This window comes from Mytilus edulis, chromosome 7 (genome assembly GCF_963676685.1).
Source record: "Mytilus edulis chromosome 7, xbMytEdul2.2, whole genome shotgun sequence".
NCBI classification, from domain to species: domain Eukaryota; kingdom Metazoa; phylum Mollusca; class Bivalvia; order Mytilida; family Mytilidae; genus Mytilus; species Mytilus edulis.
Window position 1 is genome coordinate 45,777,786 of NC_092350.1, and position 23,962 is coordinate 45,801,747.

Genomic DNA, 23,962 nt, shown 5'->3' on the forward strand with positions numbered 1-23,962 from the left:
AACACTATTTTGGTTTCTCAGATAAAATTTCAATATGCTGAATCTAACCATGCATTTAGATTTTTAATATTTGGGACCGGTTATCAAATTCGTCCACATTGAGGTCTAAAGGGTCTAAAATTGAACATTATTTGATTTCATCAAAAATTGAATTCTTGGGGTTCTATGATATGCTGAAATCTAACCATGTATTTAGATTTTGGATATTGGACAATAATAGGTAAATGTCCAATTTAAAATTTTTAAGTTTTTAAGTTTAAGTTCTTAGACCACATTCATTCTGTGTCAGAAACCTATGTTGTGTCAACTATTTAATCACAATCCAAATTCAGAGCTGTATTAAGCTTAAACGTTGCGTCCATACTTGCCCCAACTGTTCAGGGTTGGACATCTGCCTTCGTATAAAGCTGCGCCCTGCGGAGCATCTGGTTGAACAGTAAAACATGTTTAAACTAAACTAGTGGACTACTAATAGTCGACATATTCCGGGAATAAACCCTATCCGGTCCAACTTGATTTTTAGTGAGTAAAGATTTTTAACTAAAGTAAAAAAAAAACACGGTAAAATAACTATTTAACGCAAAATTAATAAGTCAGAAACTTGTATAAACAATGTACAATAAATTTCTGATGCACAAATATCAATAAAACCATAATTAAATGGTACAACTACGAACAATACTATGATAAATATTGAAGCGATTTAGGAATTCATGGAACTATAATGCAAAGTTAAAAATCCTCATAAAAGTTAATTTATTAGAACTACTGAGTTGGAGTGGCTTCAATACTTTACAAAAGGAAGTTTCATAACATTTTAAATCGGAAAATCATGAAACTATCGATGTAATCTAAATTTATAAATGTTGTAACCACTTCGTTAAAATAATACAGAGTGCGAATTCGTTAAACGAGTCAAAATGAACAAAATTCAGTATAATTAGGAGGAATTCTAGTTTTACAATATGAATAAACACTTAACTCTTTATAAAATGCAAAATAAAATGCCAAAAGACCCCAAAAAAAATTCAAAATGTTTTTCATGTTGAAATTTGAAAAGAAATCCAAATGTCTTTTTTCTTTCCATTTTATATTAAAAAAAAACTGCACCGCAGAAAAAGGCTACGACCGGGCAAAAAGGTTAGATTAAGGTACTGGCTTTTGCAAATAATGGTTTTTAGCCTGCAGTTATGCCGGTCCATTAAAGTCGTAAAATAAGCACCTTTTTCTTGATTTGTCACTGTGTCTCCACTAAAACTAAATCAATTGGATGTTGGATGTGTACTGATTGATATTTTAGTCTCAGATACATGATTTATTTTACTAGTTGATATTGGCTTTGTAACTTTGTCAGTAACTGCAAGTACTCTCATATCCGTCCTTAGTGTCCTTTTTGTTGTTATGGACGAAGAATGGATAAATACCTTGCCACGTCCGGTATGTGTTTTTGTTTGAATGTTCTTCTTTGCATAAATCTGATGAGTTGAGCCTTTTTCAACTGTTTTTTTGTAGTTTGTTCTTATGTTGTGCTGTTTCACCACTGCTCCAGGTTAGGGGGAGGGTTGAGCTCTCACATATATATTTAATCCCGCCACATGCTGTATGTACATGTCCCAAGTCAGGAGCCTGTAGTTCAGTGGTTGTCGTTGGTTCATGTCGGTCATATTTGTTTTTCGTAAACGGTTTTGTTATAAATTTGAATTGTTTCATATTGTTTATGTCCGGGCCTTTTATAGCCGATAATACGGTTTGGGAATTTTTCATTGTTGAAGGTCGAGAGGTTGCCTATATTATTACTTACATCCACTTCTATGAACCTGACGTCGGTAACTTCTCTCCTATATATAATAACAATTTCATGAATACAACACAAATGTTTAGTAATTAAAAAGTTGTATCAGTCTGTTAGGGTGACTACTAAACGTGAAAGGGGATTATATATACGACAAAATAAACGTTCACAACACGATTGGAGAAAACATCATGTCCGTACTTGAAAACAACTTTCCTTTAACTTTTCATTATACCAATAAGGATGTCCGTAACTTTAACATTATGTGGTTTGCCCGTTACTCAGAAGTTTGATCGAAAAATGTGATCTACTCATTTGTATAATTGTGGTATCATATGTAGCTGTGAAAATATATAAGTGTTTTTATCATGTTGTGCTGTTACACAAGTGTCCCAAGTTTAAAGGAGGGTTGGGGGCTCACATGTTTAATCCCGCCGCATTCTTGTTTGTGTCTGTCCATCGTCTGGAGCATCTAGTACATTGGTTATATAGATCTGTCATATTGTTTTTCGTTGATAAATAATTCATATAACGTTATATATAAAATAAAAATAGGAGATGTGGTATGATTGCCAATGAGACAACTCTCCACAAGAAGCAAAAATGACACAGAAATTAATAGATCACTGTACGGCCTGCAACAATGAGCAATGAGCAACGCCAATACTGCATAGTTAGCTATAAAAGGCCCCGAAATGATAATGTAATATTATTCAAACGAGAAAACTAACGGCCTTATTTATGTATAAAAAAGAACGAAAAACAAATATGTAACACATCAACAAACGAAAACCTCTGAATTACAGGCTCCATACTTAGTTTTCTAATTTTATATGTTTTTTTTATATATATCGGGGCCTTTTATAGCTGACTATACGGTATAGTTTTACTTCATTGTTGACTTTTGTATGTTGAACTATAATAATTGCTTTATACACCTACATGTTCTTCATTTAAACTTTGGTGGAAAGTTGTCTCACTGGCCAACACACCACATCTATTTGTAAAAAAAACCAGTTGGAATGCCATCTAAAGGCACTCGGCAAACTAATTTCAACGAGCTCCTATGGCTGCTTTCGTTTAGGCAAATTTAGACCAACATCGGCATTTGAAAGAGCCTCAAATTATGAAAAGAAATGGTCATTAAAGTGTTTTTTTGGCAGTACTATACTTTTGTAAACTTTATTTCCTCTGGAATATATTTGTTAACAGTTTATTTCATCTGGAACAACGTTGAAAGTCCCAATTTTCAATAGAAACATTCCGATTAGATGTACACTGGTTAAACATTGTAATTTTGACTTTGGATGACTGATATATTAGGTTCAACTACTTCGACTAAGTAAACAGATAAAAATTTACAATAACATACAGAAAAAGGTTCGTCGATGCCATCTCGAATACCTTAATAAGATTTATGACGTTTTTTGTCAACGAACTGTACAGTGATTATTTAAAAACGCACAACGAACTCGACACATTTGGTGAGACGAACGATACAGTAAGAGAAAATTTAAGAAGTATGATATTGCGTTTATTTTGAGTTCTGGGAAACATTTGAAGGCACGTAGTAATTCAATGCATAGTTATTTATGAATGCTTAAGGTATTAATACGCAAAAGTGTATGCACGAATAGATATTCAGCATTGTTTATCTCATAAAAAGAGTACTATTAAATTGCACCATGCATGTGCGTTTTGCATATAACAGTTTTATCAAACGTTCTAAGCAATATCTAAAACTTACAACAACTGTATAATTGAATAAATAAACTAACTTGCACTTTGACATATTTATATATACTCAAATAAGTTCTAGAGAAGCATTCGAAATTGTTGTCATCCCAAATGTTGTCCTGATTACCCATTCGAACGCGTCAACATCCGGATTCATTTGTATCGGGGTTATACGGGAGGAAATTGTGGTCAAACTATTGGAACTTCAAGGATGTAAGATAATGCTATTTTTAGCTATCGGTTTTCCGAGAAACAAAACGTAAAGACATTCCCATTTCTGAAGAGCATTTTTGCAGCATAAAATTGTAAAAAAAAAAATAAAACTTCATTAGAGGAAATAATCTGTTGGACGGTAAGTACTATTACAGCCAGAATTAATTCAACATATAATACTATACACTTTTCCCCAATGATAACAACACATATCTGCATGGCAGAAGGGCGTTAGAATCATCGATATTCGAATGATCACTATATATAGTATACGTTAAAAAAAATTAGCCATTTTTTCACGATCGTCTATTATATCGTTATTTACTTTTAGGAATAAAATTTCTTTGTGCTGCTTTTCACATTAAGATTTTACTATTTAAACCAGTTTTTTCTATGGACGGTTTCGTTCATACTTTTATCAGATAATTTGTTTTGATAGCAATCTGTTTTTTTTTTCGTTTTCAACATCTATATTATTTTTATTTCTTACAAGACATGTTCCACATGTGGCACAGGATCTGCCTACCCTTCCGAAGCACCAGAGAACCCCCCCCCCCCCCCCCCCGTTTTTGGTGTGGTTCGTGTTGCTTAGTCTTTAGGTTTCTATGTTGTGTCTTGTGTACTATTATTTGTAACAGCTTCCAATTGTTTTTCCATATGCTCAAGTCAATGGGTGTTTCGGATAAGCGAGATTTCTGATATAAAAATGTTGGAAGGCAGCACTTTTTTAAGATGAACTCAATACAATAATGTACTTAGACCTAATTTTTTTTATAATGCTATTATTTTCATTATACATCAGAATTTATTGTTACACCAAATCGATGTGACTAGTTCGTATATGGTTAGCCACGTATGATCCTTTAGCCATGAATCTGCATCGTTTGGCAGTTAGTGTTTTGCCAGTAAACAAATTAGATATTTTTGAAAGTTTTTCTATGTTACCAAATAGATAATTAAATCCATAACGTAAAGTAAGAGATGCAGATCCAGGATTTGAAAAGGAGGGGGATGTCGTTTCCATAACCTAGAAAAAGTTTGGAGTTGAATAGATAAAAAGTGTGGATAATGCAACAGTATATGAAGCATCTCAAGAAGGTGGAGGTGCTGCCCCTCCCTTAAATCTGCATCGAAGTGAAAAGAGCACACTTTTTTTTTATTAAGTTTTGAATTTGCTTGTCTTTCTGCGTGTTTTCAAACATAACGATTCGACCGAATCTAGTGTTGTAGTTAAGATGATCAGTACACACTTTATTTCTATGATTATATGTAAAAACTGAAAAGTATCTGTAAAAAATGTAAATATTTAAGACCAAATCAAAACCTGAAAAATTAGTTTATAAAAGATTATTCTGTAACCTGAGTGTCAAATAATTGATGCAGCTCGTTGTTATATAAACAAATTCTTTACCTTTTGTAAACGAAAAAAAATATGTTTAATTAATTTCCAAGTTGGACAAGAACAAGACTCGATCACAAACTTTTTCCTGATTCATATATACGCATGTACAGATAAATAAAGTACTCTGACGTAGCTTTCCTTGTATTTCGGTGACCTAAGGTTGAACGACTTCTTATATGTTTGTTATCGTAACAGCCTCATCTGTTTAGTATTTTATTTAAGTGCCAGTCTTCCTAAGAATCAGGCAGTGGTGAAAACATGACCAAAAAAACCCACCCAGTTTGACATTGATTTCAGTTCATAAAATGTAGTTAAGCACAAAAATAACATTCATTTCCATGTTCTGTTGTGGTAATAGAAGATACAAGTTGGTTGAAATGCACTAGAAATTAATGAATAAGGGGAGATAACTCTGTAATTTGCTATCATTCTAACCAATTTTTTAACCAAGTTATTTGATATTACCAGACACACACAAACGAAAGACTAATACTTTTTAACTCAGGATGATGGTTAGTATTAAACAGCATGATTAGCTCGGTGGGTTTTTTCTGATCATGTTTTAATTTTTACCTAAATTGCCTGATTCTTACAAAGACTGGCACTTAATGCCAATCATATTACGCTCTTGATTACCATGATTACGCTATACCTTTAGTGAAAAGCGGGAAAGAGTATACATAAAATGTATGCATGTGAACAAATCCCTTAATTTAATTTAGTATTTATAAAAACAAAAAACAAAAAATTCAACAAAAGAAATCTGACTATTTCCGTAGCGAAGAGGTATTAAGTTTCATCCTTGTCCGTCTGTACGTCCGTACGCGTCGCCCCAGAATTGGTTACCATTCTCTAACTTAAATTAAGTTTGACTCATCCAAATGTTATGAAACTTAAACGCAATGTTTATTTCCACCAATCAATAATCAAGTGAGTGTGAATTTGGGTGGCGTCACTTTTGCCGCTCTATAGAGTTATGCATAAACAGCACAAACCAAACAGCGATTTCTGGTTTAAATTAGTTGTGTTGCATCATTTCAATGCTTCAAATGTCTTCACTCACGACTCTGATTTTTTTGTGTTATACATGTAGAGATAATTTTGTTAGGTTTGAGCTGACAAACGTGCTAGCAGTTCGAAGTATCACTATATCCGGATGTTGACTAGGAGTTTGATTATAATATACTCGAGAAAGGGAGGGGGGGCACTTCCTATGTAATGAGTGGTAGGGATGATCCGCTGGAATAGGTCACTATTTGATGCTCCGTGATGTATAAAAAGGCCCGTTCTCCTGTTCCCCGAATGTGACCTACCGATCTAGATTTATCACCGGTTGTGTACTTAACTGAGCAATACGACTGATGTCTTATTGTAGCATGATCTACTAACCCTTCCGGGGCACCTGAGATAACCCCTGTTTTTTGGGTAGGGTTTCTTTTGCTCAGTGTTAAGGTTTCTATGTCGTGTTTTTATACGACCGCAAAAATTGAAAATTTTTTGGTCGTATATTGGTATGACGTTGGCGTCGACGTTGGCGTCGTCGTCGTCGTCTTCGTTGTCGTTCGAAGACATTTGGTTTTCGCACTATAACTTTAGTAAAAGTTAATAGAAATCTATGAAATTTAATCAAACAAGGTTTATGACCATAAAAGAAAGATTGGGATTGATTTTGGGAGTTTTTGTCCCAACAGTTAAAGAATTAGGGGCCAAAAAGGACCCAGATAACCTTTTTTCTTGGTTTTAGCACAATAACTTTAGTATAAGTAAACAGAAATATATGAAATTTTTAACATCAGGTTTATTTCCACAAAAGAAAGGTTGGGATTGATTTTGGAGTTTTGGTCCCAACAGTTTATAAGGAATTGGGGACTAAAAAAAGGTCCCGAATAAGCATTTTTCTTGTTTTTTGCACAAAAACTTTAGTAAAAGTTAATAGATATATAAGTGAATAGAAATCTATAAAATTTTAACACAAGGGTTATGACCACAAAAAGAGGGTTATGATTGAATTTGATAGTTTTGATCCCAACAGTTTAGGAATAAGGGGCCAAAAGGGTCAAAAATTAAACTTTGTTTGATTTCATCAAAAAATGAATTATTGGGGTTCTTTGATATGCCAAATCTAACCGTGTATTTAGATTCTTAATTTTTGGTCCTGTTTTCAAATTGGTCTACATTAAGGTCCAAAGGGTTCAAAATTAAACTTAGTTTGATTTTAACAAAAATTGAATTCTTGGGGTTCTTTGGTATGCTGAATCTTAACATGTATTTGGATTTATGTTTATGGGCCCAGTTTTCAAGTTGGTCCAAACCGGGGTCCAAATTAAAATTTGTTTGATTTCAACAAAAATTGAATATATGGGGTTCTTTGGTATGATGAATCTAACCATGTATTTAGATTTTAGATTTTTTGGCCCCGTTATGAAATTGATCTACATTGAGGTCAATAGGGTCCAAAATTAAACTTTGTTTGATTTCATCAAAAATTTAATTCTTGGGATTCTTTGATATGCTGAATCTAACCATGTATTTCGAATTTGGACATTGGACCATAATAGGTAAATTTAATATGTTTAAGTTCTTAAACCACATTCATTCTGTGTCAGAAACCATTGCTGTGTCAAATATTTAATCACAATCCAAATTCAGAGCGGTATCAAGCTTGAATGTTGTGTCCATACTTGCCCCAACTGTTCAGGGTTCGACCTCTGCGGTCGTATCAAGCTGCACCCAGCGAAGACTTTTATTTTATTTTGTTTCTAATCAGACGCATTCGAAAACGACCTTTTTGTAAGTCGGTTCTATTGACGCAGATAATCTTTTCTTTTATATACGCTACCATGCAACCACCGACGCGATTAGTTCTATCATTACGAAACATGTTATATGATGGAATTGAAATGTCGGTATCATTTACAAATGGATTAAGCCAGCTCTCAGTAAATTATACCAAATTGTCTAAATGGTCATCTTCGCTAGGCAGAGGCTACGATCCAGTCCCCTCTTCTACACCCTTGCAATCCGCCCATGGTGGAGACGAGGGGACTGGATCATAACCCTTGACTAGCGAAGATGCTAAATGATTAGGTCCGGGAAGTAGACATATAAAAGTTTTATGATAAGCTGAATTTAAGCGTGTATTTATATTTTGGATATTGGACTATACAAAGTAAAAGTCCAATTTCAAATTTTTCAACTCTTTGGTCACATTAATCTGTGTCAGAAACCTATGATGTTCCAAATATTCAATACCAACCCAAATTCAGAGCTATATATATATCAAGCTTGAATGTAGTGTTCATACTTGCCTCAAATATCCAGGGTTTGATCAATGCGATCGTATCTAACTGCGCACTGCTTTTGAGCATTTTATTGAGATATTGTGTATTGAAAAAAGATATAGCTCGCTGGAGATTGGCAAGAACATAAATTGCGTACACGTTTTAAATTTTTGTTTAAATCTTATTATTTTTTCTTATTTAAAAAATATATATATATATTTGGTGTAGACATGGAAGCAACGTCATCAAATTTATCACTACTATCAAGCGAGCAACAGCATGGTGAAATTAAAAAGGTAATACTTATTATTAAAACTATTGAATTTAATGTCGAAGGTAAAGCTAATTAATTTGCGTTTCATGTGCAGTGGCAAACATCACATGCCTATTATGACGTGTACATTTTAATATGGTATGAAAATAAACCCTTCTTTGTACTAGAATCACACGCTGAGCTTGAGTTTTATAACGTATTATTGATAGGGTTATATTTCAGATAAACGTACTACCCTATCTTGACACACGGTTTAGACTTCGTGTCGACCAATCTTTGCTTTTTTGCTCCCGAATGGCAATGTCAGCGCTACCTTAGATAGAAACAGTTTTAAGACAACACAGTTCTTATCCATTCTATCCTACTCTTCAGGTATTTGAAGATCAAATTGATTTCTTTTAAAATCTACGAACTTATCCACATGTCAAAAAGATCAAAAGATTGTGTTCTGTTAGACACTTTTTGGTTTATACAACTAAAACAAAGTTGATTTGAATAACATATTTAAGGCCATTACCTGATTGCCCTGTAGACGTATTAAATTTTATTATCTATTCCAGAAGCTTTACAAATTGGTTAAGATTTTCCTCGGATGTGTCATACTGGGATTGGCATGTTATATAAGTTATTCCATTTCTCAAACAAAGTAAGTACATAGAGCAAGGATATCACAACACAGAATGCGTGTTTAAAGGACAACAACAATAATCAATAGAACAAAGTGATAAAGTCTTCATGGTGTTTCTTGATCATACCAACTGCTAGAAGGTCTTCAGAAGGAACCAACAAACTCATTTGTTACAATCAGATTAAGATTAATGGGAGTAAACTTCTTGAGTGATAATGCACTTTGAACGTCCTGTTGTTGCTTTGTTTCTTTGCTTATCTGATCCTAATACAAACGTGAATCAGAATCGAAATATGAAATGTGAATCAGAATCGAAATGTGAAATGTGAATCAGAATCGAAATGTTAAATGTGAATCAGAATCGAAACAGAACAGAACTTCAAATGCTGTCACAAATTGACCGAATGACTTATTATAAAATTGTGTAACTCATTCACAGTCATAGTAAGAACACAGGCTTAGAAAATCCTTTTTTTCTTCTCCAATTATTATTATATAGTATTTTACAAAATTGTTGTTCATACTGCATATGAGTTATGGTCTTTATTATAAAATTTGTGATGGCATTTAGTTACTTTTTGTGATCATGATTTTGAGCACACATATGCCAAAGTACATTCTATAGTAAATGTTGTCGATGTAAAGCTTCTGTTATTTTATCTGATCCTAATACAAACGAAACCTGACACGTTTCATGATCTTCATTTGTAGTGAAATAAAGAAAAATTTGGAAAAACAAACACTCATTGGAAGTGATGCAGAAAAGCTGCTAGCCAGTTCAGTTAAAAACATGGACTTACATGTCGGTAAGTGCGTATGTAGTGTTTCTAGAATGATTTTAGCCAGAAAATAATTACATTTCTCTTTGCAACGATCAGAGCATTTCAGCTTATTACCAGTTTGGTAAAAATTTTCTTGACTCTATATGTTTGTCTTGGTCATTCATTGTTGTCATACAATGGAATTCTATGCGACCGTCATACAACTGCAAGAGAGATTTTGCTAGCTTTGAAACCAGGTTTAATCTAGAATTATCTGCCATAAAGAAATGCCTGTATAGCATCAAGAATATGACATTGTTTCCGTTCGTTTTATGTGTTTGAGCTTTTGATATTTTCATTTGATAAAAAACTTTCCTTTTGAATTTTCCTTTCTATGCCATATTATATTTGGTTTTGCCGTCTGTATATATCTATCGTCTCTGGTTTAATACAGAACACATGTTGAAGTAGGTCCTTGTTTGGGATAAGATGTGCACAGATTTTTAACGTTATTATTGATTTGGGGATGTGCGGTGGGTAGGCGGGATTCTGCCAAACAGTGTCCGTTCATTAACATGAACACGCTTTGAAGTTTTTTTTTCAAATTTAGATATGTTTTTTCTTGTGACCAAATGAATGTTAAATTCAATTTTCACTTTTTTCATGAAGTGAACTCCTTTAACATGTTTAATCCGATAATAATCTATTTTTATTAATTGTATTATACTACATTACATTTAAAGTTTTTGACATTGAGAAGTTGCAGATCTGCATTAGTTTGTGACAAATGTAAGAAAATATAGTTGGAACTATTAATTATATTTTGTTATAATTTGAAGATAGATATACATTGTGTTACATCATATCTAATTTTAGAGATTAATTAATCATATATAATGCGAGAATACTAAAGGGAAATAACTCAAACTTGTTACATGAACCACTACATGCATAAATAACATCAAAATTACTTTATAACTATTTTTTTTAAGTCATGTGTGTCATGAAGGTAGATATTAAAATTGTTTTGTGGTATTTTCGCGTCCGTACGTCCCAAAATTGGTTTCCGTTCTCTAACTTAAGTTTGCCCCAACCAAATGTTATGAATGAAACTTATACACAATGAATATTACCACAAAACACAGATCAAGTTTGAATGTTGGTGGCGTTAATTTTACTGTTCCAGAGTTATGCTTCTTTACATATAGAAAAGTTGCTAAATTTTGTGTTTCCGTTTTCTAACTTTAGGCTCCCTCACCCAAATGTTATGAAACTTATGCACAATGCTTATTACCTTAAAATACATACTTAGTTTGAATTTTGGTGGCGTCACTTTTGTCGTTCTAGAGACGGATATGCCTCTTTACAATTGGAAAAATTGCTGATTTTTTTGTTTTCGTTCTCTATCTTAAGTTTGCCTCAACTATATGTAATGACACGTATCACTGGGGTAAAGCTGATGACCGTAACTGCATTCACGGTCATCCCAAGATGTCGGATGAAAAATTAGGTCAGTATCTGTATTGTCTGTTACAGTGTTTCTATATCATTTTCTTTACAAAATATACATTGATACGATGTAAATTTATAAAACATTCACACAGAAATCACAAATTACTACCGAAAAATGTTCAGGAAACGCAAAATTCAATTTGAAAAAATCGCGAAGATGTCCGTAAATCATTATCAAAATATTTTCAAGATGACCGTAACATAAAACAAGGATGACCGTGATTGGTAAACAGATGACCGTAACTTGTAAAAGATGACCGTAATTTGTAAAGAATGACTGTAATTTATAAAGGATGATCGTAACTTTTAAATGATGACCCTCAATTCTAAGAATATCCGTATTTGTATTCATAGCTGTTTGTTGTGTTTGTCTCAATAGGGGTTTAGTTAGTGGATATAAACATGTTTTATCAATTTATTTTTAACTATTTGCCGTATTTTGAGTTCATGACAATGATAGTAAATTGCAAATTTCTCGTAAACAATGAAAAATTTATTGATAAAAACGACTTTAAAATTTGAATACAAATTGAAAGAGATACGACGAAAAGTTGAAGAAACAAGAATGTGTCCCTCTGATGTGTCTCTAGTACATGCCTCATCTACACTATAATTCTATATGTTCAGTGAACCGTTAAAATGAGAAAGAACTGTAATTTGGCATTATGATTAGAAAGATCATATCATAGAAAACATGTGTACTAAGTTTCAAGTTAATTGGACTTCAACGTCATCAAAAACCTCCTCGACCAAAAACTTTAACCTAAGGTGGCACAAACGGACGAACGAGCAGACGAACGGACGAACAAACGAACGGACTCACATACCAGAAAACATAATGCCAATGAATGGAGCATTAAAAACACTAATCAAACATATGAATATCCGGTAATCGAGCCTATGTGTATGGTTCCAGAGGAAGCAGATTAAAATCTTAGTTTGTCTTTAGATATGAATAACATTGCTGTGTATACAAATTGACAAGGTTTCCCCCAGCGGCGGATCTCCTTTTTATTTACCGATCAGTGCATTTGAATGGGGACACATAGTTTGAACCCCCTTTACCCTGGGTTGGGATCCCCCTTTTTTTAAATGGCTTAATCCGCCCCTGCCCCTTGTGATACGCTATACGCACAAGACTATTTTAAGGATCTATTTTGCTGGAGCTCGCCTTCACTAGTTTGGTCGTAATATTTTAAAAACAGGTTCTGTTATTTTACTTGCAAGACAAAATAGAAGACAAATCAAAGACGATATAAATTAATATCAATGGGTGTACATCCATTGGAATTTAAAAAAAAAAATCATTTATTATATGTCATTACAAGGAATTCAAAAAATAAACAAAAATCTTTTGGCTTTTAGTTGGAGGCTGTGCAGCCTTTTTTATTATTATACTTGTAAGGTGTCATTGAATCGCGCTTTTGTTGCATGTTTACCCCACTTTTTCATGTGCAAATCTTGTTGTATGTTCATTTTAAAAAGTATATACCCTCTACCGTAAAAAAAGATATATATGGTGAACTTTGTATTTAAAGCACTTCTTATTTTCTCCTACCTATAGGATAATACTCTCACATAAATACGTTTTATATCAACACCATTAATCATTTGATAAAAAAAAAAAGTAGTTATACAAATACGGATATTTCATAGAATTGACGATCATCCTTTAAAAGTTACGGTCATCCTTTAGAAATTACGGTCATCCTGTACAAACTACGGTCATCTTTTAACCAATTACGGTCATCCTTGTTATGAATTGCTGATTCTGTTACGGTCATCTCGAGTGTGATTTACGGTCATCTTAGCGATTTTTTTAAATCGAATTTCCTGTTTCATGCACATTTCTCGGAAGTAATTTGTGATTTCCGTGTGAATCTTTTATAAATTTACATCGTATCAATGTCTCTTTTGTAAAGAAAATGATATAGAAACACTGTAACAGACAATACAGATACTGACCTAATTTTTCATCCGACATCTTGGGATGACCGTAAATGCAGTTACGGTCATCAGCTTTACCCCAGTGACGTATACACAATGCCAATTACCACAAAACTTAGATCAAGTACACATTTTTACAGTTCTTGAGTTATGTCCCTTTATAATATTATATGCAAGCGGGGGCATCATCTGTGTCCCATGGACACATTCCCCATTTATTTTCATTATTAATTAGATAATAATCTATTTTAAATATTAAATAACAATCCAAATTCAGAACTGGTTTAAGCTTAAATGTTGTGTTCATACTTGCTCTACTGTTCAGGGTTAGACCTCTGCAGGAAAATCCGGTTTGCCTCACTCAACAGCCTTTTGTTTTGATTTGTTAGAGATATATATATGAATGAAGTAAGATTAATTTATATCCCATTTTGTGACTCTAACGAACGTTTACGTCATACAGATCATCAAGTTAGGTTTTGCATTGCTCTTGTAGATTCTTGTCTAATACTGCAATGACTAAACCTGCAAATTTGACGCATTGCTTGGAATGCTCATCTTGCTGTTGTGTGTGTGTCTCTATGTGTTAGACTTTGACTACTGAAAATTGCAGTATACACATGAAGTTTTTAACCTGTTCAATGTAAATGCATTGAAGAAGCATAGCTAGAATTTGATAATTGATTTGTTGATTGTAAGTGTTTTAGCACAGTAGGCTATATAACACAGGTCATTTTTTATTTGTTGAGGAAGCCGGATTTCCCATGAAGAACCACTTCTTATCGGCAGGAAAATTGACACTCCTAGCTAATTCATAACCGAGACGAACGCACTTGTCGCGTGTGGAATGTAGTGCTGACAGGCTATTGATACGGTAGATGAACTGCTATCGTACGTGCCCCTCCATGTCCTCTAAAGCTAGATGATAACTGATGCAAAATGATACGTTGTGATCATTTCAATGCCAGACAACAGTTATATCTAAGAGCATGATCGTGCCTTTGAACGAATATTTCTGGAAAAAAAACAAAAAACATAGCATTACATGTATATGAATTTGTATGTTAAAATTGAAATAATATTTAACCATTGAGTACACTTTTGCTGTAAATTTACCGACCACAAATTAAAAGACGAGCATCTCAAATTAAAATATAATCAATTAAAGCCTATTTGTTATTTCAAAAGAAGTTAATAAACTATTATAAATTTTATTGGAAATAATAAGAGATAGCAGAATCTGTTATCAACAAAAATGATCACCAATACAGCATGTACAAGATTTTCACAAAAGCTAAAATATGTTCAACAGTATCAAATTATATCATAAATTGACTCGATCCTTATAGTAGTAATTGTTCTTTAATGATGACAAAATTGATACGATTGTCTTGACAAGAGAAAGAAAAACTGTAACTGAAATAGCACAAATGACCACTTATACAAAATCTTCAAACATTACACTTACTCTACTGCAATAACCAATTGACTTTTTGTAAAAGTTATTGCCCCGTAATGTCGATTTGTATCTTCTTTTTATATTTCTGCATATTATCTGAAGTTTTGAAAGTACGTCCCTACTTAGGGACCTTTTTGGGGCTAAAAACATAAAATAAGTGTAATATGCACTTTTCAAACGGTTACTGGCGTGGGGCATGTATATTTTGTAGTTGTTGTAAAGTGTAAGGGTTGGATATTTTCGATGCTGTATTCTCTCTATTAATTGTCTATCATAAAATGATAGTATGGATCCAAAGCTATGAACTGATAAATTTGATGTGGGACTTGTCAATAGAAAATAGACTTTGAAAATTCTCGCTGTTTTGTTGTAAATATAAAAAAGAAGATGTGGTATGATTGCCAATGAGACAATTATTCACAAAAGACCAAAATGACACAGACATTAACAACTATAGGTCACCGTACGGCCTTCAACAATGAGCAAAGCCCACACCGCACAGACAGCTATAATAGGCCCCGATAAGACAATGTAAAACAATTCAAACGAGAAAACTAACGGCCTTATTTATGTAATAAAAATGAACGAAAAACAAATATGTAACACATAAACAAACGACAACCACTGAATTACAGGCTCCTGACTTGGGACAGGCACATACATAAATAATGTGGCGGGGTTTAACATGTTATCGGGATTCCAATCCTCCCCCTAACCTGGGACAGTGGTATAACAGTACAACATAAGAACGAACTATAAAAATCAGTTGAAAAAGGCTTAACTCATCAGATTGACAAAAATACAAGTGGATGTGGCCGGGTAAGTTAAGTAATCATAACTTCACATATGTCTTTTTGTAAACAAGATATACGCCGGGGTATTCAATGAAATTTACAATACGGCCGGCACAAGTTGAAAAAGACAAACAAGCAATTTCTTATCCAAATGTTTGGTTGATTTGTTTCACCCAACAAAATTAAGGGAAGTGAGGGGTTCCAAAAGGCTAAGAACGAGTCTGAAATGTCAACGAATTTATGAATAACGGTCGACAAATGGAGACATAAAGGCCACACCCATCAGGCAGGTTGCAGTCTGGTCTTGAAAAAAGTATTTAATATATCAGTTCGGCGAAACAGGCATTCCGTTCAGACATGCAAACCCCTGCCACCAAAAAAAAAATGCCCGTTTTTATTCATCATGTTCATTTAATGCTAAATAATTCTGATGTAAATTTTTGTTTCCAATAGCAAAATCAGTGGACATGATAATTGTTGTCAATCCAGATACAGCCAGAATTTTTGTTTAAGGCAAAAATCCGAGTTACATGTATATTTTTTTTCTCAAATATCTCAGACTGTTTCCTCAGATCAAATGGTTCGTACCTTAGACTTTAAATATATCTAGAGCTTATACTGACTGGGGATCATTATTCAGCTATGTTATTTTAAAATTGGCTGGGGCGTTTGGGGTTAAACATGTTTTCGTAGGTAAATAATATTGCCGTGAAACTTTTTTTCATGTGAGTGTAATAGTCTATATATTGTTTGGTGGAATAGTGAAATAGAAGTTAAATAAGTTCTTGCTCAATCCTTTGTCGCTTTGAAGGTGTCATGATTGTCATCCTCAGCCTAAGCAATGTGTTACTGTAATTTGAATTTCAAAATGACTAAGCGACGTTTTTTTCGACGCACTGTTCAACTCCACCATAGAGAAAGACATGACTTTGACAATCAGTAAATTCCAGCGAAAAATATCTTTATAAGTAAAGAATTGTCGCATGAAAATTAAATACTACAGTACACGGGAAATGGCAAAGTTCAGGAGGTCTAGTCTTATTAATAATTTTACCCCCCCCAAAAAAAAAAGCCCGAGCAAAAAAGGGGGGGGGGGCGTACGCCCTCTACACCCCCTCTGGATCCGCCACTGGTATTTTCTAGTTGAACATTAGTTGCTGTGTTCCATTATATTTTTCGTTTATTGTGTAATTTAAAACAAAGACCGTTGATTTTCTCTTATAAATGTCACCATATCTTGTCGTCAATTCTTGGCTTTTATTATGCATATATATTATAAGCTTACTAGACTCGTTATCGGTTTTAATCCGTGTTGAAATAGTTAAGGGGAATGACCCGTTATTGTAAAAATGTTTATAATTTTAGATTTTTAATGCACAGTTCTATCATTCTCAACAATACCGAATCTCAGTTTTTCTTTATCTAAAGATGTTAAACTGTACTGAAAAGAGTTATGCAAAAGAGAGGCAAAATATACCAAAGGGATAGAAAACATAGAAAACTTAAGACTGAGCAACACGAACCCCACAAAAACTGGGTTGATCTCAGGTGCTCCGAAAGAGTAAGCAGATCCTGCTCCAATTGTGGCATCCGTCGTGTTGCACATGTTAGTACAAACCGTATGCAGGTGCTGCTGGAATGTTGCTACATAAAAATAAAAAGTTCACAATTTGGAATCTGAAATAATCACTGCAATATAAAATGTGGAATAGTATGCAAAAGTCCACAGAAATGAATGTTGTCAACAAGCAGTAATCATATCAGTTTACAAAAATCTTTATCTGACACAAACTGATTCCTCTCGTATGTGTGTACAACTTTCTATCAAAGTTTTGGCTAAAAGGAAATTAAAACGTTTTTAGATGACGTCACCATTAACAGTAGACGTGACGTCATGAACCCCTAGAAAATCTACTAACCCCTTACGGATCCATAGGGCCCGGTCAGTAGTTAACCGTATAACGAACTTCGCTTTTTTTCTTTGCTTCTCTTTATTTTTTCCCCATTATTCTGTATTATTTATAACTCAACAAACAAATATTATAAGTTATATGGTTCGCTACTGACCCCATAGTAAAATCCATAGGGGGTGAGGCCAGAGGCCGAATCACTCGATTTTATTCACCCTCTATGGTCCGTAGGGGGTTAATAGTTAACCATATAACGAATTTATCGCACGCTGGACTTTATATCTGCTGCGTTTTGTTGAAAAAGTAAACAATGAAACACAAAAACATTAATAGATGACGTCACCATTAACAGTAGACATGACGTCATGAACCCCCTAGGAAATTTACTAACCCCTTACGGATCCATAGGGGGTCAGTAGTTAACCGTATCACGAACTTCACTTTTTTTTCTTCGCTTTTCTTAATTTTCCCCCATTATTCTGTATTATTTATAATTCAACAAACAACCATTATAAGTTATATGGTTCGCTACTGACCCCTTACGGATCAATAGAGGGTTAGTAAAATCCATAGGGGGTGAGGCCTGAGGCCGAATCACTCTCGATTTTATTCACCCTCTGTGGTCCGTAGTTGGTTAATGGTTAACCGTATAACGAATTTATGGAACGCTTGACTTTATCTGCTGCGTTTGTTGAAAAATAAACAATGAAACACAAAAACATTAACAGATGACGTTTTGATTGGTTTAAAGTCGTCACGTGGTGACCCCCTATGGATCCGTAGGGGTTTAGTAAATTTCATAGGGGGATCATGACGTCACATCTACTGTTGATGATGACGTTATCTATTAATGTTTTGTGTTCCATTGTTTATTTTTCAACACAACGCAGCAGATAAGGTCCTGCGTGCAATACATTCGTTATACGGTTAACTACTATCCCCCTACGGACCATAGAGGGTGAATAAAATCCACAAGGGATTCGGCCTCTAGCCTCACCCCTTGTGGATTTTACTAACCCTCTATGGATCCATAGGGGGTCAGTAACGAACCATATAACTTATAACTTATAACGTATTGCGTAATACGCCCTTAGTCTACAAAACCCTCAACAGCAGTGCTCGAATAAAAAAAAATGTGTCAAATAAAGTACGAAGTTAAAGATCATTGATAATACAAAATTCCGAAAGAAATATATATAATAGCTTCATTGAACTACCTGCCATTGTTATATTGGACCACTTTTTCATTTAAAAGATTGATTGTTATTAAGTATAGCTCTGTATCTTTCAGGTATGAGGAATGAAGATCACTTACGGAAATGTCAGGGATCTCAATTAAAACGGACATTTCCCGATGTAGACTATGCTTTCTTTGGATATAACATTTTAAAAGGATATCCCCTCTCTATAGGACATGACCCAGGATTCACTTTGCCAATTTTTAAAGCAGATTATAGAGAAGGCCTCCAGACTTCAGATTGTAGGTACTTTATTCCCAGAGGGTTAGTTATCGTTCCTGATGTTTCGTGTATAACTGACTTTACTTCTAAAACGATACAAACAAGATATGAACTCATTAAATCTTTGTCAATCTCAGCAAGCGTAAAAGTAAGTACACCGAAAATATCGTCAGGAGGCAAAAAATCCAAATACGGTGGAGAATTTAAAGCTAGTGGTGGGTATCAGGATTCATCAAATGAATTATCGACCAGTAAGTCAGTTTACATACTTTCTACTGCTGAATGTAATTACTATTTCAGTAAACTTATGACGGATAATGCTCCTCCCTTTTCCGACTCTTTCTTAAGATGGATACATAAGCTTGCAGCAACCGACGACCAACAAATCTATTTTAATTTTTTTGAAACTTACGGGACTCATTTTCAAATTTATACTACGTTTGGCGCAAGATATACATTTGAACATAAAATGAAAACTACAACATTTATTTCTAAAAAGCGTAAAGGGTTTAAGTTTAACAGATTTGGTGAGATCTCTGGAAAAATTAGTGTCGGCTTAGGATTTAAAATTGCAAAAGAAGAAAGAGAAAAAGTCGAAAAGGTTTCAAAAGATATTGAAACGAAAACTATTACCGTAGGTGCCCCACCTCCTGCAAACGGCGACTCAACAACGTGGGCATCTACCGTTAAGGAAACCCCGGTCCCTATGAAATATGAACTAGATTCAATTGACAACTTATTCACTGAAACGTATATGGCAGGTTTAAACGTAAACTATCAAAGAATATCATTAAACATTGAAAAGAATAAAGCCGAATACTGTGAATATCTTAAAGATCTTGGGCAGCTAGAATCATGTGAGATACCACCTCCAGGTTTAGTTTTGAAGAAAACAAGACTTTACGCACACTATAAAGAAAAGAAAGTTTCAACAAATCGTCAGTGCATAGACTCGTGTCTTGAGCTGAATGACTGTGAGGCTATAACAATATGTCCACTGTGTGCCACTGCTGACCTAATCTGTCATATGTATAACAACGTCTTTAAGAATGACTCTCAAACTTCATACAGAATAAGAGCAGAGACCGATAAAACAGATAAAGAATGGGAAACAATAATGTTCATTTCAAAAATCAATAGTAGGATGATAATGATAAACACAACTGTTGTGGGCGCTCAGCGGTCATCGGATACGGACACAAAAAATATAAATACCCCAGACGGATGTTATAGATTATGTTTTAATGATGAACACTGTGTAGCATATACCTTCCATCATGGGATAGAGAATAAAGTAACAAGATGTCGCTTTTTTTCAGAGACTGGAATAACAGGATTGACTAAAGAAATCGGAACTGACACTTATTTTATACCTTACGGTCATCCATAAAGAATATAGTTTCTCGATAATCGCCTTTCGCTTTTGAGGGATATAGTTTCTCGATAATCACCCTTTATTGTTGATTGAAATAGTAATCATCGAATAAGACCAGACTTATGACAATTGAAGTCTATTGTGTACCTTACAAAAATTTTCAATATTACTCATGATATGAAACAAGCGCTTATTATTCATTAATCCTACAATACCACGGCCGACACTCGGCTAACCGAGAGATTGGTCGGTTAATCTATATTGAGTATGCGGCTATATGGGCGATTGGTCTGTTAATCGGGTTGGTTATACGTCTGTTCAGAGTAAAACGCTAAATTTAATGTTAAACTCTATTAAATATACAGATTTTTTGCATGTTATAAGAACCAAATCAAAAAAAGAAAAGTGTCTGACATTTTGCACTTGTAAAAACATTTCTTAGTCTACGCAGTTTTCAGTAAAACCAAAAGCGTCGCGCAAGTATGTAGTATTTATGCTTATACGAATAGCAATTGTTTTAATAAAAGACGAAACAAACAAATTTAGATATAATTTTAAGGACAAAAATAGTACTGTGGTTCTAAAAAATAAATTGACATTAGTAAATATTTCATAATTGTAAAATAACGTGAATAATACCACGTTTTAGTGAAAATTATGAGAATAAAGTCTGTTAATGGGTTGGACAATTGAAATTGTGTCAGTTAAGAGTTATTTAGCCACGACAATAATTTTGTTACCTTTATATTTTCCCCTTGAAAAATTTAAGAATGAGATGTTACTGAGTAAACAAAAATGACAATACGGTGCCACAGTATCCTGAACAGAGCATTTTATTTTGACTTTCTTTGCATTTTATTGAGGGTGTGTCACTTCAATATAGCATGATATGGATTGGCCTTTAGAATATGCATGAATTTTTTATTGACGTTTTCAATCAGCCTTAATTTTTGTGTCTGTTCGAAGTAGAACGTTCTCAATTCCGACTGAAAGTGTCTTTTTAATACAACACAAGGTACATATAACGTGTTCTCGTTCACATATGAACATGATATTTGTCACTGGATGTTTTAAAAACCCTAATTCGTCAGCATCATCCAATTGGTTCTTTTTTTCTATTACTTAATCATATGTTGTTTTCAAATCACTCTAAAGAGGTAAACGGAAAGGAGCGAATGCAGCTACATTTGGTTATTTTAAGTTTCAATTCATTTTATTCAGTTTAGTTCCTTTCTTCATAAGTGCAGAGGAGAACTACAGTTGTCTATGGTGGCCGTTGAAGTCCATTTCGCGTTTTCGCGATTTCGCCTTTCATATTCTATAAGGCGAAAACGCGAAATCGCGAAAAGGCGAAATCGCGAAGTCGAAAACGAGAAATCTGTTTCGCGTTTTCGCGTTTTCGACTTCGCAATTTCGCGTTTTCGCCATATAGAATATGTGAGGCGAAAACGCTGAGGCGCTAAAACGCAAAATGGCATTTACCTGCTACCATAGTTGTCCGCATGTAAACTTCTAAAATTTGTCACTAATATAAGTACATCACAATCCGTTACTGTTTCAACAGCCATCGGTGTTTCATGTGTGTATTATTTTTCTCTCGTGTTTAGCAATGTATCACTCTCTACTGTCCTTATATATTATTATATATTCTGCGTTTCCATCCAGATTCTCGTGTATACCATGAGGGTCCGGATTGGGGGTATTGTTTATTTCTGTATTCTTTAAATTGTTATGTCATTTTTTTCTACAGTTTATTTATCTTGGTCATTATTCTTTCTTTATTTTTCATATTTTGTCATCCCAATATATTTTACTTACTGATGTTTAGTTACATTACGACGTTTATCTCTGATTTATATACTGGTTACCAATGTAGATTACCAATGTGTGTCATTCATGACAATTAAACAGAATCAACATGATATATGCGATCATTCTTGGATGAAATTAATATTACTTTAATATTACACGTTTTGAAACCAATTATATCAATTTTCCATTTCATGTGTTGTTTCCGTATATGTTATGTTTCATTGCTCATGTGTTGTTTTCGTATATTTTAGCCGCTCGTCTTGAGCCTACTCATTTGATTCGATAACACCCCATATAGAAATGAAATTATACTTTTATTGCCATTCATAACTCTTAACAGACAAATTAACAGACCGCGTTTTATACATCCGACCCATTAACAGACCAGGTTTTAAATAAAGATTGATTTATGTAACCAAAATACGGATTTTCGTGTAGATTTTTCACACAATGATATCAATATGGTTAACAAACATAATGCCTTTCTTTTTTCGATGTTCAAAATATTGAATGCAAGTAAATTTAACCTATGTGTCATTTTGTGTACATTTTATGTGTGTAAAATGTGTATAAATTTATTGATGAGTAACCCGCCTTTTCATTTTATAGATCGTACATCGAAGCCAGAAAAATAATAATTACACCACTGAATTCAGTACATTGAATTGTTTTGTTAGACATTAATACTTTTTATGATGAAAATATATTTAGAAATTTATACAATGAAACATGCTGAACTTTCAATGATTTTCTCGATAACACCTGATTAACAGACTTTAGCCAACCCGATTAACAGACCAACAGCCGATATAGCCGCATACTCAATATAGATTAACCGACTAATCTCTCGGTTAGCCGAGTGTCGGCCGTGAATACAGGAAACAAAAAAAAATCATGCATCCATAGAATTTCATAAATTTACAGACCTAATAGTTTAAGTAAAATGTATATAACAATCTTCTCAACGTTATTATTTGAACCATGTTTTGTAGTAGCTACTCAGCATAACGAGGTTTGTATAGTTCTAAATATAGAAAACGAAAAATGCAAATTAGTATCTGTATGTTCACAGATATCGCAGATCTAGTGTTGCACAAAACTTTGCTAACTGGCAATTGATACAAAGTCAAACAATATTTCATCTTTGTGCTTTTGAAGTTGGTTGTTTTTTATATTGATTGCTCTCAATGGCACACTGAAGTAGCAAACCGTGCACAATTCTGACATAAATATCTCTCCCGAAATCAAAAAAATAGCACCTGAGGTGGGAACGACGTTTAATTTGACTTGGATGGAGAGTTCTCTCTTTGGCACATATACCACATCTTCTTATACCAATGTTATCATTTATCGTAACTGTAAATACATAAAGTAAACGTTTGAAATTTTTTGAGGTATCCACTTAATTGTCAGTTTCTTTTATACGCTGCAATTTGTTTTGATGAAGGATAAAACTTTGAGTTTCTTGGTAGATTAACCATTGGCGTTCAGTTTCTCTGTAGTGAGAATGAGCCTTTATGGGGTGGGCCCTTTATAGCTTGTTGTTCGGTGTGAGCCAAGGCTCCGTGTTGAAGGCCGTACATTGACCTATAATTGTTTACTTTT

The 23,962-nt window shown here is 33.8% G+C and overlaps 1 protein-coding gene across 1 annotated transcript; it reads left to right on the plus strand.

The window, feature by feature from the left end:
* Window positions 1-3,783: 3,783 nt before the first annotated feature.
* LOC139481591 (uncharacterized) lies at window positions 3,784-20,760 on the plus strand. Its single transcript, XM_071265026.1, has 5 exons — window positions 3,784-3,885; window positions 8,654-8,721; window positions 9,260-9,345; window positions 10,039-10,133; window positions 19,002-20,760. Exons 2-5 carry the CDS (start codon window positions 8,656-8,658, stop codon window positions 20,558-20,560), a joined length of 1,806 nt encoding a protein of 601 aa, XP_071121127.1. The 5' UTR covers window positions 3,784-3,885; window positions 8,654-8,655; the 3' UTR covers window positions 20,561-20,760.
* Window positions 20,761-23,962: the final 3,202 nt, after the last annotated feature.